The 19,138-nt window shown below is 33.9% G+C and overlaps 1 protein-coding gene across 2 annotated transcripts in view; it reads left to right on the top strand.

Annotated features, from left to right (window-relative positions):
- The first annotated feature begins 4,296 nt into the window (after window positions 1-4,296).
- PLSCR5 (phospholipid scramblase family member 5) overlaps window positions 4,297-19,138 on the top strand; it is a 29,887-nt gene continuing 15,045 nt past the window's right edge. The window contains exons 1-5 of one of the 2 annotated variants that reach the window (XM_050782135.1): window positions 4,297-4,443; window positions 9,197-9,339; window positions 15,608-15,650; window positions 16,598-16,818; window positions 18,848-19,009. In XM_050782135.1, the coding sequence (XP_050638092.1) occupies window positions 4,431-4,443; window positions 9,197-9,339; window positions 15,608-15,650; window positions 16,598-16,818; window positions 18,848-19,009 (582 nt within the window). In that variant the 5' untranslated portion in view covers window positions 4,297-4,430. Of the gene's footprint in view, window positions 4,444-9,196; window positions 9,376-15,607; window positions 15,651-16,597; window positions 16,819-18,847; window positions 19,010-19,138 lie in introns of both variants that reach the window. The other variant, XM_050782134.1, reaches the window with a different exon arrangement.

Here is a 19,138-nt window from a genome sequence, read left to right as displayed (position 1 = left end):
ATTTGTACCATGTTGTGTCTGTGCACAGGACTCCAAATTAGAAGTTTTTTTCCATGTCACCTTGGTACATGGAGACCTAGATATATCTGCTCCAGAATTATCTTTTTCTTAATTTCAGACAGATTCTACCATATATCCAGGATTCTTTTTCTTTCATTCTAAAGAATGGATATTGAGTCAATATAATTTTAGGTAGGCAGAAAAAGAGGGAATTAAAAAATTATCTCTTATCAGAAGCTAAGAAGGGTGATACAGTTTATTATCCTCATTATGTAAGAAAGAATATCTTAATAGTTATCACTTTCCTGTTTTAAAGTAACAGATTAAGGAAAAATCTGACACATATGTATGAAACAATGAATTTCTCATTTGAATGACACATTACTCATTCTAATTTCATTTGCTTTTTAGGGAGGATGGGTTATATCATTTTATTTTCTGTAGGTAGTAACTTACAATTTAAAAAAATAAAAAATATTGCAATATTGCATCCTTGTATTATGATACTTCATTAGAGTACATATTCCCCAGAGTGGGGTTCACATCATTAAACATCAGTATGCTCCCCAATATCATGTACATGGTAAAAAGTTAGTAAATGTTTGCTGAATGAATAAATGAATAAGGCACTGAATGAAAAGGGCAGGTTTAAATCAGATACTAAAAAATGCACATTGATAGGAGGTTTACAAAGGGTGAATAACTGGCTAATAGAAAAGCACATTCCCAGAACAGAAATATCCAATTTACATTAAGAAACTGGTGTTTCATATTTAATATGGTAGTTATAAATCACATGACTGTGGAAAAACTATTTATAATATTTACTCCCATATTTGTTTTATTTCTATAATTTTTTATTTACACATACTCTGTCTTGCTCCACAAAGAATTTTACTACAGAAAATTATAAATACAGGAATGATAAGACTTAAGCATAGAAATGCATGCCTTAGGTGCTGCCTGGTTGAATTCTTATGTGGATTCATATTTTAGCAGATCATGCCAGTAGCATCACTGAATGAAAGGAGCTATTTATCACTGAAGTATAGTTCATTTACACACCATTCCCCACCTCTACAGTCACTTTTATAACAAATTATTCATAAAATGTGCTATTATTCTTCTATGATGCAGTATAAGAAAAGAGGAAAAAAACACAAAGTGTTTATGTTACCCAGATTATAATGTAATCAAGACCTCTGAATGCTGCTTTCTCATAAATGAAAGACCCCTACTTAATCCTCTACTACACTGACCAAGCCAGTACTGGAACTGACATGTGGCAGTAGGAACTCTTACCCACTAATGTTAGGAATGTAAACTGGCACAAGTACTTTAAGATCAATTCAGTGCTATCTGGTAAAAGTGAAGCTCTTCCTACCCCGTAAACCAGAAATTTTATTTCTGAATATATGCCTTCAACAGACTGCTATGAATGTGCATAAGAATAATTGTTTTACATAATGAAAACAATTTAAATGTCCATTAAAAAGGCAATGGCCAAAAATTATGTTCATTATATTTATAAAATGAAATAACATGCGGTGGTTTAAAATAAATGTAATTTTATGTATTAATGTGAATTTTTAAAAAATATAATCTTAAGTGAATAAAATTTGTTTTAGAATTATACCTAAAATAATATTTATATAACTCAAAAAACAAATAATTATCTCTCATTCCATATATTTGCATATATATGTATGTATATGTTTGTAGATGTATGTATGTATATAATTTTTAAGATACATACATTTTGTAGTAAAGTCAGAGGCATAGTCACCATAAGTCCAGTAAAGTATTTTTAAAGCCAGTTCATCCCTGTCCTTGGTTTTGCCCCAGACCTGTAAGATTATATCTTTCTCCATTTTCCATTCTAGAGAATATTAGTCTTTGTTTTGATTCATAACAGGCAACATTTCTTTTCTGTCACTATATAGATTTAATTGACATTTCTCTCACCTTGTGCTGAGAGAAAGCATTTGGATGCGTCTTTCAGACATTAAAATGTAAGTCAAATACTAACCACTAAATAAAGAGTAAAGTTATGAACATCACTGGAATATTGAATGGACAGCTCTTTAGAAACAGCTGTGATATGTCCTGAAAATAGTCTATGGGCAGAAGGTAATTGTGCAAGAATTATGGTGCAGTTTGTTTTCATTTCCTTTTGGCTGGAACCGAAGAGAAGGGGGGATATCAGAGGCTCCTCTTGTTTCAGGAGGGACAGGACCAGAAAGGCAGATCATCCTGAGTAAATGAGCAAGCCCATACAGCAGAGCAGCAGGCCAGTGGCTCAGGAGACAGCGGTGGCCAATAGGGAGTTTCCTGGCAAGAGGCAAAGCCCATTGACCCTGTGGTTTCTGATATTCATGTTCAAGTTTCCTGCTTCTTACAGCAATGCCCTCGATGTGATCTCAAACCTTGAGTACTGTCTGTTAGTCTGTTAGACATGCCACCTTGGGTTGCAATCAAGTGAGGGGGCCAGAAAAACCGCAGGCTGGTGGCAAAGTGAAACTGATGCTTCTTGAAAAGGTCAAGGGCTTCATGGCACAGAGCCCAAAGGATGCTGTGACCACCTTGAGTAAAAAATGGTTGCCCTGGTTCTTCTGGGAAGGCAACAGATGTTTGGAGAAGAGCACTGAGTACTATGAAGGTGAAGTTGAATGGCAGCAGCAATAGCAACAGGAGAGAGGCCAGCTTGTGGAGCAGCATTTCTCAGCTGCGTGAACACACAGTGTTAGAACACTTGAAACATGCGAGAGTCCTATTAAACAGAGTTTGTGAGCCTCTCCTTGAGAAAAGTTAAGACAAAGAAAGGAATGAAGGAAGGGAGATCTCAGGTTGGCAAACACTGAGCCTTTAAAAAGAAAAAAAATACAATATTGGTATTATCTTTGGCAAGACAGGGAGAGTGCATAGGGGAAGAAAGAGGCTTTGACTATACCTCACCAGTAGCATTACCAGGTTTGATGATCTGAAAAGCCTTCACTGCAGATTAAATATTAAAAGATCCCATCAGTCAATCATATGCCTATGTCATCATATGCCCATGTCATATATGGTTGTCCTTGGAGAGTTCACAAATGTGTTTAATTCACTTAGATTTTTATCTTTATTCCAAAATTTGTGCTGTGTAGAGCAGTCAAAGTTAACTGGTGAATTATGACCACATTTCAAAACATCTTATTTGATAGTGTTAATAACTTAATTTTTTGCATTAACATTTTTCCAAATGCTCTTGACAAACATTAAAAAAACTTAGGAAACATACAGTTTAATTTAAAAATACTAATCATATTTACACATCTTTTCTGCCAAACGACAACTTAAATAATGGTAGCTTTTTTCAACTCCAAACACTAAGAAAACAACAACAACAAAACCACTCCTCTTTGTCAAATAAGGAAAATTCAAACTTTTGGCAGTCTGCAAACTGTGAGATTTGACTTTATAATTTTTCATCCCCAGGTATACCTTCTGAAGTCTCACAACACCCATTTTAAGTCTCTGAAGTCTCTTAACTATTTTTAGAAATAGACACTATTGCTGATAACGCAATATATCCTGCATGTTCAACCTTTGTGAATCATACCATCTAGGGCAATTGACTTGGTGAGCAAAATCTGCATGGTCACCTGGGCAGCTGCATTTAGAAATACGAGCTGTTTAGTCAAGGTTACAGCATTTGTTTTCTTTCCTTAGAATTCAATGCAGTTAAATATCATCTAAATTTTGATTCGCTTTGCAAGGCTATTGAAGGTTTGTATATTCCAATGTCTCTGATTAATCAAATTCAATTAAAAAATGAAAATAAAGATGTATTTTTATAGTCGTAAGGAATATATCCTCTTCTTGTTTGTTTTGAGTTGAAGGGATGGAGATAAAGCCAAAAGAAAAATAAGAATAATAATGTTCAAACATTTTCAACATGTAAAGAATTGTATTTAGAACTGTCAAAAATTTACACGATAGGAGGTTTTATCACAGAATCTGGAATGGAGACTTCTAGAAATTAAGAAATACAGGATATTTCTGATATAAGACTGAATGAAAGCATGTATGTTCTAAGAAATACAAAAACAACTTGGTAAAAAAAAAAAAGACACTTAAAATGAGTGTTGTGTGTTTTCCTTTCTGATTTTTATTATTTTTAAATTGTTCCGTCAGCCACCAAAGTTATATGATGGTTTCTGAACAGTGTTTACTTTTGTGACAGTTTCATCTCACTCTGTTGTCCAAACCGATAAAATCCGGAAGTCTAGAAACAGCAAGGGACTCCCTTCCTCTGTTATATGTAAGCTGACAAGTGGTAGACAAACACCTTCTGAAGTTTTATTCATGCTGCGTTTTCTCTCCTTGCTGCAACAAGAAAAGCCTTTGTTTTCCAACCTGGCAGCCTTTGAAGAAGTGACTCAGACATCTTCATGGCCTCTAAAGGTAAGAGTAAATATAACCAACTAATAATTTTTTTCTTATATTATGACTAAAAATAAACAATTATGGATGTGTTACAACCAGTTAGATTGGTATCTTAAAAGCTGTTATTTGTCACTTTTGAACATTGTGATTTTAAAATTCTAACTCCCAGGAGCATGTTGAGTTAAATTTAAAAACACTCTATCTGACAGACTGTAAAAGTTCAGATGTAAACGATGTTTTAGTTATCATGAACACAAACATAGTGAATTAATAAGAAAAGCTGCATAGCAAAGTTTAGAATGAGAATCTTTAATGTTAAACGTAAGGACAGGGTGATATTTTAAGTTTAAAAGGATTTGAAGAAAACTTTTCACACATAAGTCAGAAAGTGTTAAAGTGCAATTTAATAATTTTTTAAAAATTAAAATTTTAAAAATTTATGTGGGTACATAGTAGGTATATATACCTATGGGATACATGAGATGTTTTGATACAAGCAGGCAATGTGAAATAGGACATAAAGGGGAATGGGATATCCATCCCATAAATCCATCCCATTTATCCTTTGAGTTACAAACAATCCAGTTACACTCTCTAAGTTTTAATTTCCCATTTGTTATTCAAATTATGTGATATAACCGTTTATTATAAAGAATCTGACAGGTGTTATTATTGATTCTTAAATTTGATTGGCTAGAAATAAGTATTTCTGAATTATAAAGCAAAAATACCTTGAAATTTCCTTGTGGTAAATTAAAGATAGAAAACAAACAGAAAATATCTACTTTAAGCACGCAGATCACTTAGCAGACTTTTGGGAGTAGGACTGATGAGTTTTTTCTCAAATTCCTAAAACTGCAAAAATATCATAACTGTTATCTTACTTTAAAGAAATTCTCAAAAGACAAGAGATATAGTTGTTTTTAAAGTAAGCTGCAATCTCACTAAAAACACTTGTGAAACTGTATAAAAAATAAAATTATAACGTGCTCTCCTTTCATTGTCAGAATGAACCATTAAAGCCTAGGCTATAATTAAAAGTTTTAGCATGAAGAATTATGATTAGTATAATTGGTGAAAACCTTTTAAATTAATTACAGATAGGATAGTAGGGCCCATCAATTTGCAGTATCCTAAATTAGTGATCCATTCAAACAAATGTGTATGCTTACTTTCTTCCTTTATCAAAACATACTTTTGGACACTGTTTAATATGAAACAAATGAGATAATCTTTCCATTTTTATCAATCTTTAATGTAGACCAGTCCCTCGGTCCCTCAGAATCACTGGGAAAGCTCACACAAATTGTAAAATATACATGTGAAATAGCAAAATCATGAATTTGATATATGTGTCATCATTTTTTCTGTCTGAAGACAAACAAAAAACCTTGACAAATATTTCCTTTCATTTAAGGCTGACACTAACATTTAGTCCAAAATACTTTGTCACTTTATAAAATAAGAGTTACAGCAATACTGTAGCCTGCAAGGTAAAGAGTTGCAGAGTGTATAAAATATTTATAAGCTAGTTATACATTTTTAAAAGAGTAGATAGAAATTCAAAGCCAGTAAGAAATTCAAAGGAGTTCCTTCTTCATCTGGTGGTCTGAGTCTTTGAAGAAACTTGTGACTGGAAAGTAATATTATGTCAAAATATGATTAATCTACCAGGAAGCAGTGATGTTCCATAATGATAAAGACCCAAGTCTAAACTTAGAAGCAAAACTTCAGGTGGAAAACTGACCCTCCTTCTGCACCCACCTCAAAATATTTAATACATGGAGTGGATAAAACACCTATTAGAGACTTCATACTACCTAGGAGACTATAAGTGACAACAAAGCTTTCTTGTGAATTAGATACCTTGTTTAAGACAAGTCAAATTATCACCATTATCTAAGTAAAACACTTTTGCAGATAGTTTTCTTCAACTGTATATAAAGACATAATTTATAACATAATGTTTTCTTGCCCAGTAACTATATTGGCAATTCCCATTTTCCCAGGGAACGCAGACTAAGTGTACATTTCACACATTTCATAGGCAGATCAATCAGCACTACTAAACCAAAAGACAGTCTAAATGCCGGGTGCCATTAGAACTGAAGAGACATTTGTGTGATCTGGAACCCCCTGACTCAGTAGAAATTAACAGAATTTAAGAGCAAGTTGCTCTCAAACAGGGTGATCTGAACTGAGCAAGAGCTGTCTCCAAAGGTTGCTTCAATGTGAACTAAAATCCCAGAAGCAGCAGCAGGTGAGCGCAGAATACTGATGTCTCTCAACAGTCTCAGGCAGAGACTCACCCATACTCTACTCCTAAATAAAGACTTTGGACATAATATCCTCTGAGCCTCAAGTGCATTAATGCCTCTGGACCTGCTGTGAAGTCTAAGGCCCTCCAGGCCTGGGTGGGAATGTACAGTGACTTGCCAAATCCTCCATAACCTACAGCATTTTGTTACAGCAAACATAATTTACAGGATAAAATTGGGGTAATCTGTGAGTCCCTTTAACAATTAAGTTTACAGTGAGAGAGAAAATAATAATCTTATACCAGCTATTGTTAGAAATTGATCCCTACACATGGTTTTTAATTGAGAGATAATATGTGCAGTGAAGGACATAAAGAGCACAAAACCTAGGCTCCATGATTTTTAAAATAAGGACACACTCATGACCACCACCAAGATCAAGATATAGACATTTCTAGATTCTATTAAGTTCTCTTTCTAGCCAATAGCCATGCATCCTCTCTTTCCCAAGATGGACCACTATTCTGGATTTTATCATTGTGAACTAGTTTTCCCTAGATCATAATTTTGCCTCTATGTTTTTCTGAAAGTGATAATGGTACATTTTGCACTAATGCTAAAGAAAAAATGTTTATTGTTTATTACCTTTTAATATTTTGAGTCATTATTGCTATATTAATGGCCATTAGCTCTTCTCCCAAATCTGACATAGTGTTACATAGTCTTTCTCTGGGTTTACTTCTTAGGATCCCATTGAGGAGATGTTCTCAAGAGCAAGGGGAGGTCTAAAACCTATATCCTTTGTATCTGCCCCAGATGTATGAGAAGTTCAGCATGGGGGTCCTTGTGGAAACCAAACTGCTATAGTATTGTCAGTATTAGGCTGTATTTTAGTGGGGCCATTTGACAAGTTATTCCATTCGATCCTAACCATAAAGCATGTCTACATTCTACATATCACAGACCAGTACAAACCGAATGGCCCTACACTAATAATAATAAACTCAGTTTATTCTAATAACCTTAAGGTTAAATAAATAAATGAATGAATTTACTTCATGAATAAATGAATGAATGAATGAATGAATTCAGAATATGCTTGAGTTTTCTTAATGATGAGAAATTTACTACCACCAAAGGAAACCCAAATGCATTTTTAGAATTTATTTTTCACAGATTTAAAAGATAAAGATATTTCTTCCCCACCACCCCCCCCACACACATACAAACCTTCATGAGTCTGAGACACATTGCTGAAGTGAGAACATTGTAATTTGCTGCTAATTGTAGAGATTCCACTTCAATTTTGGTATGTGAGTAATGAGAATACTTATTCAAATCTTTGTGTAGCTGTTATAAATTTCCTACTTGTTGTCAATGCAGAAGCAATTTCCTTGCCCTTCTCTTTTATATGTCTTTAGGACAATCTGAATTGCTTGTCTTCGTAATGGCCCTTCTTATATTTGAAAATATCTGTCACAAACCTTGCTTCACATCTATACCCAATCTAAAACAGCATAATGTGGATAAACTAACTGAATGCACTTGTGAAAGCTCTAACACTTTATTGATTACTAAACATGAGAAGTAAATATACTGATATTCTTTGAAAAAAAAGATATCTAATGAGAGATATATCCAAATGGTAGTTATGTGAGAAGAAAAAAATCATAGAAAAGCTATCATTTATATTTTTAAACAAAAAGGCCTTTGCATATACCACCTTATTAGGGGTTATACATAAAATTATACAGAGCAATGCAAAGTAAATAATAAACCCCCAAATTTCAAAGTAAAAGACGATTAAATTGTAACATATTTACCTGGCAATAATTTAGAAAACAGGTATCCTCTCTAAAAATTTTAGTCAAACTTTATATAATTATTTGGTTCTGATATCTTTTATATTTTGTAATAGTGGGTGAGCTACAAAAGGATGCATAGCTTCAAACTATTATTGGTTATATATAGACTTATATAAACATAAATATATAAAAATAAGTATATATATAAATAGATAGACATATATTACTGCATATATATTCAAGTAACATCAATTTATATGTATATACTTATATATGTTTATATAATATATAATTTATATATGTATAAAGTAACCAATAATTACTCTCCACATTTTGCTTTGTATATTTATATAATATATAATTTATGTATGCATATAAATATATATGCAGTAAGTGTATATATATATGCGCAAGTAATTACATATACACACACACATATACACATACGCATATTTTTTCTAAAGTCATTTATTTTGGCTAAATTCAACTTTTTCTCACAACTACTACCGGAAGTCTCCTGCCCTTCTTTTTTTCTAACTTAGGGGACAAGTGGTAACGGCAGTGAGTAGTGAAAATAAGGAAAAGGGCATTAAAATGAGAGGCAGGAGATAAACTATCCTATCAATCAAGAAGTAACAAATATTTTAAGAAGGACTAAATAAAATGGCCTAAATTTAAATATGGATTGGGATTTCCATTCTCTTGCAGATGCCCAGAACCAAAGAAGAGGTCTGCCTAGTTTTCTTCCTGGAGTTCCAGACCCAGACCAAAGCCTTCCTGCCTCATCTTCCAATCCAGGGAACCAAGCATGGCAGCTGAGTCGCCCTTTGCCAAGAAGTTTCCTGCCAACAGTCAGTCTCCCTCCGGGTCTAGAATATTTAAGCCAGGTGTTTTTATCTTTCTATTCCTACAGATAGTTCTACCCTTAAAATTAATACAAACTTTCTTTCTGACTTTTCAATCAAGGTTGAAAGACTTTAACCAATAATTTACTGAAGTGAAAAAAGCATTATAAATCATAAAATTGTAAAATATTAATTTTATTTATTTATACTATTTTTAAAAGTGTGTCTTATTACTACTTTTATCTTCCTTATTTATTTGACAGAATGATGAGGCTAAATATTTTTGATGGAGCTGTTTAGCATGTTTAGCCACTTGTTCATTGATCAAGGTGTCAGCAAATTTTTCCTCAAGAAATTGTCTAATATGCCAGGCATGGTGGTTCATGCCTGTAATCCCATCATTTTGGGAGCCCAAGGCAGGCGGATAAGCCAGGAGTTCCATACCAGGCTGGGCAACATGATAAAAACCCCATCTCTACAAAAATTAGCAGGGCATGGTGACATTTGCATGTGGCCCGAGCTACTCAGGATGCTGAGGTGGGAGGATCACCTGAGCCCAGGAAGATCAAGGCTGCAGTGAGCTGTGATCACACCAGATTGGGTGATAGAGTGAGACTCTGACTTGGGAAAAAAAAAAAAAAAAAGAAAAAATTTTCTAATGTATCTAGTCACCTACAGCTATTTAATTAAAGAATATTTGTCGAGTGCTTGCTATACTCGAGACATATAAAAAGCATGAAACCTAGCCCCTGTCACCCAAAAGTTCTGCAACCTGAATGGCAAGACAAAAAAAAAAAAAAGTTAATGCAAAGTGCATGCCTATATACAAATGATTGATAAGCACACTATTGTAATTTGTTCAGGTGTATAGACTCAGGATGCTGAGGTGGGAGGATCACCTGAGCCCAGGAAGATCAAGGCTGCAGTGAGCTGTGATCACACCAGATTGGGTGATAGAGTGAGACTCTGACTTGGGGAAAAAAAAAAAAGAAGAAGAAAAAATTTTCTAATGTATCTAGGAGACATATAAAAATAGCATGAAACCTAGCCCCTGTCACCCAAAAGTTCTGCAACCTAAATGGCAAAGACAATAAAAAAAAAGTTAATGCAAAGTGCATGCCTATATACAAATGATTGATAAGCACACTATTGTAATTTGTTCAGGTGTATAGAGGAGAGAGAGGTTCTTAAGGATCAAAGTACTTGAAAGAGACTTCAGCAATGAGCTGAGAGCTCAATGTCCTCAACTGAATCTCAAGAGGAGGACACAAATCCAAGAGAAAGCAGTTATAAAGTGAACATTGTCTGCTGATACCACTGCATCTCCAGGCCAATTTGCTTAAAAGAGCATATTGCTATTGGATATAGTCACTGTTCCAGTCATTGTAGAGTAGGCAGGATTCAAACCTTACAATAAATCAATCAAAATATCACTATCTGAATTTTATGGCATATAAATAGCTATTGCTATTCGTGTATGTATATTATTTTTGCTTTTGTATTTTATCCTAAAAAAAGATTAGAAGTACAATTACACTAATATTGAGATGTCAGCACATCTGCTGCAATTTTCAGCTTGTTTGGCATTCTTTCAAACTATAAAGTCTATCTCCTTTATCAAAATCAAATCTCTGTGTTAATTCCCTTAAGGTACAAGAGATTTCTGTTATGCCTGATAGGGTTTAAGCTGCATGCAGCATATGTTCCTGGTAAAATGTTTATAATTGCAGATGCCTTCTCCAGAAACCCACTGGCAGACAAATGTACTTTAGAGACTGGAGAGCTCAGGGAGATATGTAAAAGAGCTGGAAACGTGAACCTACCATCTTCCATCTGCAGAAAGGATCAGCTGTAATAGCTGACTAGAGTTGATTAACTGCTGCAAGCTGTTTGGGAATGTTGTCAGACAAGGTTTTGCCAAGTATAAAAGTGATATACCAGTGCCAGAGGGCTGAAGTTTGATGATCACATATGGTCATCACATATTCTTCTTCCATTCATGAATGATGACACACCCGGAGCCAGATGCTTGACATGAATACATTTTTGTTACGTTCAGTAAGTAGAGATATGAACCCACTGGCTTTGGTTCTAAAATGGAATAAATTTTCCAAAAATATACCTTTGGTTTTTTTTTTTTTTTTTTTTTTTTTTTTTTTTTTTTTTTTTTTTTTTTTTTGAGACAGAGTCTCGCTTAGTCGCCCAGGCTGGAGTGCAGTGGCGCGATCTCGGCTCACTGCAAGCTCCGCCTCCCGGGTTCACGCCATTCTCCTGCCTCAGCCTCCCGAGTAGCTGGGACTACAGGCGCCCGCCGCCTCGCCCGGCTAATTTTTTGCATTTTTTTTTTAGTAGAGACGGGGTTTCACAGTGTTAGCCAGGATGGTCTCGATCTCCTGACCTCGTGATCCGCCTGCCTCGGCCTCCCAAAGTGCTGGGATTACAGGCGTGAGCCACCGCGCCCGGCCAAAATATACCTTTGTTAATCGTTCCAAGAAAAAAAAAATATGCCACCAATTGTTGAATATTCTACTTCTAAAGAGAAAGATAATTTCCTCACTTTATACTAAAAGAACATTTATTTTATTTACTTTAAAGCAGTGCACATATAAAACCATGAATGAGCATTTCAAAAGTGTTATGCCATGAGTCTGGAAGAGGCACAATACAAAATGAATTTTTAGATGCTACGTTTTCTCTGAAAGTCACAAAAATCAAATAAAATAATGAACATTTGGAAATAGTACATTAATCAATGAATAAACAGGAAATATACAATAAATATCTTTCTAAATTAAAAAATTTAAATAAAATAAAATATTTTAACATTATTCTCTTTTAATTAAGTCCATCCAATTACTATTGAGAATCTTGTTTCCATAAACAATTTGAAAATATACGGGGCCGGCCGCAGTGGCTCAAGCCTGTAATCCCAGCACTTTGGGAGGCGGAGGCGGGTAGATCACGAGGTCAGGAGATCGAGACTATCCTGGCTAACACGGTGAAACCCCGTCTCTACTAAAAAATACAAAAAACTAGCCGGGCGAGGTGGCGGGCACCTGTAGTCCCAGCTACTCGGGAGGCTGAGGCCGGAGAATGGCGTGAACCCGGGAGGCGGAGCTTGCAGTGAGCTGAGATCCGGCCACTGCACCCCAGCCGGGGCGACAGAGCCAGACTCCATCTCAAAAAAAAAGAAAAAAAAAAAAAAAAAAAAAAAAAAAAAAAAGAAAATATACGTATATGAGTGTTTATCTATATAATGTATATTAAATCTAAGAATAAAATTGATAAATTCATTACAGATTAGATTTACATGTTCATACAGTCAATAACATTTTATTGTATAGTGTCAAAGTGTCAAAGAATAATTATTATAGTTTAGTCACCTGTATGTAAGAATAATGAGGTAAAGTCTACAAAACATATAAATATCCAATTTATTTTGAAATACGTATATCAAATGGAATAATTGATACCTGTCAACGTGATTTTTTAAGAAAATTAATTCTTAAGCCATACATCTAACCCTCTCATTGTATTTTCATTTCTACAGCTTTCATACTTAAGGAGTTAAGTTTTACTTGCCATGACACCTAAATGTATAATTCAATCTGTTTAAAGTTTTCAAAATTCCTAGTCTATCAATCAATAGAAAAAGAATGAAAAATGTCCCTTTGGGCCATGGTTTATAAGTGGCTATGTGCTATTTAAAGAAAACTACAAGAACGACCAAAAACAACTCCCCCAAATCCAGGAGATTATTTCACAGAGAAAGCAAATCAAATGTTATTACAGAGGGTGGGGAGGGTATAAAAGTAAGAAAATATGAAAGGTATTCAAGTTTCATATTGTCACTTGAGATTTATTTCCCTTAAATTTAGCATAGTGATGTCAGTAAAGAAACAGAGTAGAATGCATGGTAGAATTGATGGCCATTTACAAGTTCTGTGATCGTGGGCAAATTACTTAATCTCTGTGGGCTTGTTTCCTCACGTTTAAAATTAATGATATTTATCTCTCCAAGTTTTTGTGAGGATTAAATCAGACACTGTCTAAACATCTAGCACAGTGACTACCTTATGGTAGTTATTCAATTTAAAAAGCTGCTGTTGTTGGATATTAGAGGGGTACTACTTCTTTTTCATTGTCAGGTGGATTTCAATTAATAGTTTCTAAATTTCAACACTAAAACTTGATTCACGACATCAGTATTCAGAGTACCTAAACTCCCACTTTATTTTTGACCACACAGATCTCTATTTCTAAGTTACTTGTGCATAGATCAACTGCTAAATAATAATGTACATCCTTGTTGAGGCTTACCACTCCATTTTCCTCAGAAGATAACAAAACTAATGCAGTACATTACTAAAGACTTGGTCAAGTATTTTTTTTTCTAATAAAAAGCTTTGTCATTATTGTTAATTTAGGTTTTAGAATATATTCGATCATAAATTAGTTTTGGAAAAATAATTTTTGCGAACCTTAAAAAAGTAGCCACACATATTATTTTATCAATAAGAAGATTTAAATAGAGAAAATGATATTAGTTTTACCTCCACCTTAGGACATACAAGGACAATGAGGGAAATCACGTAGCTTCAAATGTTCTGAGATTGTAATGTCCACTCAATACCAAATTTTAGTAATGACTGGTTAGTTTAAAAGTTACTGGTGAGTTTATTAATGCGAAGGGAGAATATGGGGAAGAAAATTTTAAGGTGGAATGAAAAATGAAGCATTAGAAAATACAATGATCAGCAGCATATTCAGTGTTCATGCTTTTGCATTACTGGATCTTCAAGTACTGAATATCAGATTGAAAATAAACACAAATAGGCCAGACACAGTGACTCATACCTGTAATGTCAGCACTTTGAGAGGCTGAGGTGGGTGGATCACTTGAGGTCAGGAGTTTGAGACCAGTCTGGCCAACACGGCGAAACCCTGTGTCTCTACTAAAAGTACGAAAATTACCCAAGCATGGTGGTGAGCACCTGTAATCCCAACTGCTCAGGTGGCTGAGGCACGAGAATTGCTTGAACCCAGGAGGTGGAGGTTGCAGTGAGCCAAGATCGTGCCACTGCACTCCAGCCTGGGCCACAAAGCTGAACTCTGTTCAAAAAATAAAAATAAAAATAAAATAAGCACAAATAAATTACTTTATAAGAACAGAACTTTCATATTTCCTTTAAAAAACAATTTGCATTGCAGACTTTTTATTTTAATAGTCATTTCTCAATTATCTGTGGATACTTTATCTCTGTAAATTAACTTTATTTTTAATTACATAAGTCAAATTTTGTAATGTATTTAGTGCCATAACATTTATTTGACTTAGATTGGTATTTTGTTGGCATCCGCAGGAACTCATTTTTATTTTTAGTCCATAGGAAAGTGTGAATGAGAGAAAAATATATACAATAACTTTTCAGGTTTAACAAGTTTATTCCATCACTGAAAGAAATGAGTTGTAGTTTGACAGAGTGATAGTAGAGGTAGGCAGAGGTTAAGAGGAGAGGCCAGGCATTCAAATCATTATTGTGTTGTTTCCTATATTTAAAAAAAAATTGAATTGTAAAACATCTTAAACATTATAATTCAGAGATTGTTTAAAAATCTTCACAAACTCTTGTTTTCAAGATCAACTCTAATTTTCTCATTATCGCAGAGTTAACATGTAGTTCTGTCTCCGCCTCCTTTTTTTTTTTTTTTTTTTTAATTGAGACAGAGTTTCCCTCTGGGGACCAGGCTGGAGTGTACTGGGCTCATGGTTCCCCGCAACCGCAACCGCAACCTCCCAGGATCAAACGATCTTCCCATCTCCGCCTCTCTCCAGTGTAGCTGGGACTAGAGGCACATACCACCACAGTCAGCTAATTTTTGTATTTTTTGTAAAGACAGGGGTTTGCCATTTTGCGCAGGATGGTCTCGAACTCCTGGGCTCAAGCAATCTGCCTACCTTGACCTCCAGAAGTACGGGATTTACTTCTGGAGTAAATATAGGAACTGCGCCCAGCTCCGTTCCTATTCTTATTCTTGCTCAATGCTGCCTTGGAATTTTCAGGGTTCTTCTAAATTTTTACTTAAATAATAAAAAAAAAAAAGTTACATTCTTTTGCATTATAAAATGTGAGATATTTTCAACCGTTTTCCTAATAGAAAGCATGAAAATCACCTAATTTTATGCAACGTAGTAAATAGGGTAATAGTAGTATCTCCAAAGGTTTTCGATGTGATGTAATACTTTTTATTTCCTTTATGTCATCCTTTACAGTTAGACCTGATAATTATACACCAGCAGGTGGAGCTGCTTGGAAGTAAGTGCATTATATATATTATGCATTTATTAAAACTATTGAAAATATTTTAGTTTTCACAAGTTTCTTTACATCTAAAGATGTTATAAACGAGAAAGTTAAATGTGTAAAACAGAATTAGATCAAAAAGAGTACTAGGTCTTTTTTTAATTAAAAGCTAAAAGTAAAATTATTAGTCTTATTTAGATAAAATAGAAGCATAAAACTCTGAATCTTTGGTGATATTGCCATTCAAATTCTGACATTACATCTACTTTAAAATAGTAAAACGTATTTGATTATTTCCATGGATGCTAATCATTTAAATTTCTTAATAATTTCAAAAATGGAAACCGCGGTTTTAACTAAATAACAAAAAGTTATCAAAACAAAATGTTACTGTTTTATCATTTTATCAGTGATTTACCAAATAGGAAAATTATTTAAGAATCTACAAATTTACAAGCATGACTAACTGGATTCAAATTACTTGAGTATTTTCTGGTTTTGGTGCTCTATATTATTCCTAAATATATGTGAAAATTGAAATAGCCGGATAGCATACAACTTTAGATATATTACCAGCAAATATTTTAGACAAAATCACTATTATCACCATATGGTGCCAATAGTTCTATATAAATAATACAATTATTTTTTGAGTTATAAATTACTCTTTAAAGCATTTGTCCTTTAGTGAAAAGGTACACTATATGTTCTCAAGTAGGTCATATATCTGGAATAAATATTAATTAATTATATAGCTTTATTCTCACCATTTACTTTTATTTCTATGGCTAAGTCCTACAGATTTAGAGCACAGAAATAAATTTGTGTGAAGAAGATACCATATACTTAATAAGTGATCAGACACTGTATTCTTTTAATGACATCTCCTCTTTATTTACAGTTATCAATACTAAGGAAAAAAAAGTTTTTATAAAAAATGGTTTATTTTGCTCCATCAGTGATACTTGGTACTGAGACCTCCAACAAATATGAGATTAAAAACAGCTTGGGACAAAGAATTTACTTTGCAGTGGAGGAAAGCATCTGCTTCAATCGTACTTTCTGTTCCACTCTGCGATCTTGCACCCTGAGGATCACAGATAACTCAGGTCGAGAGGTCATTACAGTGAATAGGCCCTTGAGATGTAACAGCTGCTGGTGTCCTTGCTACCTCCAAGAGGTTAGTTACTGGCTATGGTTGCCTTTTTTGATTTTTAAAATTAGCATTTGTTTCTTTAAAAGGAATTCATTTGGAGCAATGAGGCAATTAACCTGCCAGTTGTTTCAATTATTAATAGTATGTTGTTCCTTTAGGATCAGATCAGCTTGAGGATTTGGTGATTCACTAAATTTTTTTTCCTTTCCAACCAAAAACTATGGTGGCTTTCGTGATGTAAACTGTTGAGGACAGCTCATGCATCATGTAAATGAGATAGACCTCTGGAATCTCTATAGTAGTCATGTAATTGTAATGTCTACAGGTTCCACGATTGGGCATATATGCCCTTTGTCTTCTCCAACTGGAGCAAAGTCCAGAAAGTGCTAAGTGATACTAAACTCCTCTAAGGTGTCCTCTTGGATAGCTATTATTATTTATTATGGAATCTCACACATTTACCCGTTTATGAAAAAACCCAAGGTTTGGCAAGACAATGTTATTGTTCTACAGGAAATAATTCAATTATTTTATTTTAATATATAATAGATTTACATTATTATTTAGTAGACCTATAATAATAACTTTCATTGACATACGCAGTTCAATTGACATAGAACTTTACTTACTTTGCTGGCTTTGATACCAGGATATTCTACTCATGAGCAAGAATAGAGTCATGAAATCTCTAGGAGCTAGAAATAATTACTCTCTACATTTTGCAGTCAAGGAAGGAGAGTGGAGGCCGCTAACCTATGACTATACATTCAAGAAATCAGGAAATATCATAGATGGGACTTGATCCAGGTGTCCTAACTTAGGCCCAATCTTCTCTGTTAGAACCTGTGGATAAGTACTGACCTTAGGATGATGGGAAAATATTAATATGAAAGATGGTTATTTAGGGAAGTTTCTAATAACATATATCAAAGCTAATTCTCCAACTATCTTTAGGCAAGCATCTGACTAAGTGATAAGATGACTGAAGTGCTCATGCATGGAGCCCAAGAATTTCCATCCGTCTACTGAGGATATTTAATATTAATATGCCCCAAGAGAGTGTAGTCATTATGATCACAGAATTATGCTCATTTAAAAATTTTTGATAATTAATGTTTTCTTTAATGGTAGTACAGGGTCATAAATTAAACATAATATATATCTTGATACCTATTAGTAACTTTTTAAAAAATTTGGTCAATAGCAAATTAATAACTTTAAAAGCCACCCCAGAACAAATCTATATTAATTCTGAGCAGTCTAGTTGAAATCACTTTTATCTATCCAAGAATGTTACAGACATATGCATAAGACTATGAACTTAATAAGAAAAGTCAAAATGAGATCAGATGATGGAGAGATGGCTTGGTTTAAATGCAAACATTTTAAAAATTTGTACCCGCCCCCAATTTATTTTACAAAATATTTGATTTGATTACATAAATATGTAACGGTAATGGAGTCAAATACTAAAGTAATGCCTGATAATGCAAAAATCCAACTACTAGTCTCCAACACTGTGGAAGCCACGAACCAGCAATCAAACTCGTGTTTAATGACTACAACTCTGCAAGAAGCATTTGTTTTCAATTAAATGCAGATAATCTGGGAGTTTATAATCTGACTGAAAAAAGTATGAATACTCAATAATTGATAAAAGAGATGAGTGTTGTGGCTACAATTAGAAGGAGTAGATGTGAGTTACTGCATAGGAACAGCTTCAGTGGTTGAACAACTGTTGTACTTGGGATAAAATGACAAAGAAGCCACTGTCCCAGGGTCAGAAGATAGTCGTTGGGTAGATTCTCTTTAGTGAAATAAGACAAAGACTTTTAGTGCACTGTGCTAAACATATGTTTATACAGTGAATTTCTTTGTTCTCTGTAAAATATTTTATAAAATCTGTATCCTTAAAAGCAGATATTTAGAATGATTTATAGGATATCAAAATAATTTTATAACAGTATATTGTTTACAGGTAAATTGACATTATAGTAAAATTAAAATATGATAACCTAAGAAAATCTTATTTTGTCATTATCTCTTCTTGCAGTTAGAAATCCAAGCCCCTCCTGGTACTATAGTTGGTTACGTTGCACAGAAGTGGGACCCCTTTCTGCCTAAATTCACAATCCAAAATGCAAACAAAGAAGACATTTTGAAAATTGTTGGTCCTTGTGCGACATGTGGCTGTTTTGGCGATGTGAATTTTGAGGTACAATTGACAAAATGAAAGAAGTTTTCATTTAGGTCCTGATTTTTTTTTGCAATATAATTCAATTTTTTATATGTTCAAATTAATTTCATCTCAGATAAGTTCAGAAAAATAACATATTTGTAATAT

Source organism: Macaca thibetana, chromosome 2 (genome assembly GCF_024542745.1).
Source record: "Macaca thibetana thibetana isolate TM-01 chromosome 2, ASM2454274v1, whole genome shotgun sequence".
Taxonomy (NCBI): Eukaryota; Metazoa; Chordata; class Mammalia; order Primates; family Cercopithecidae; genus Macaca; species Macaca thibetana.
Note: the sequence above shows the minus strand (reverse complement) of the source record. Positions and strands in the feature narration are given on the sequence as shown.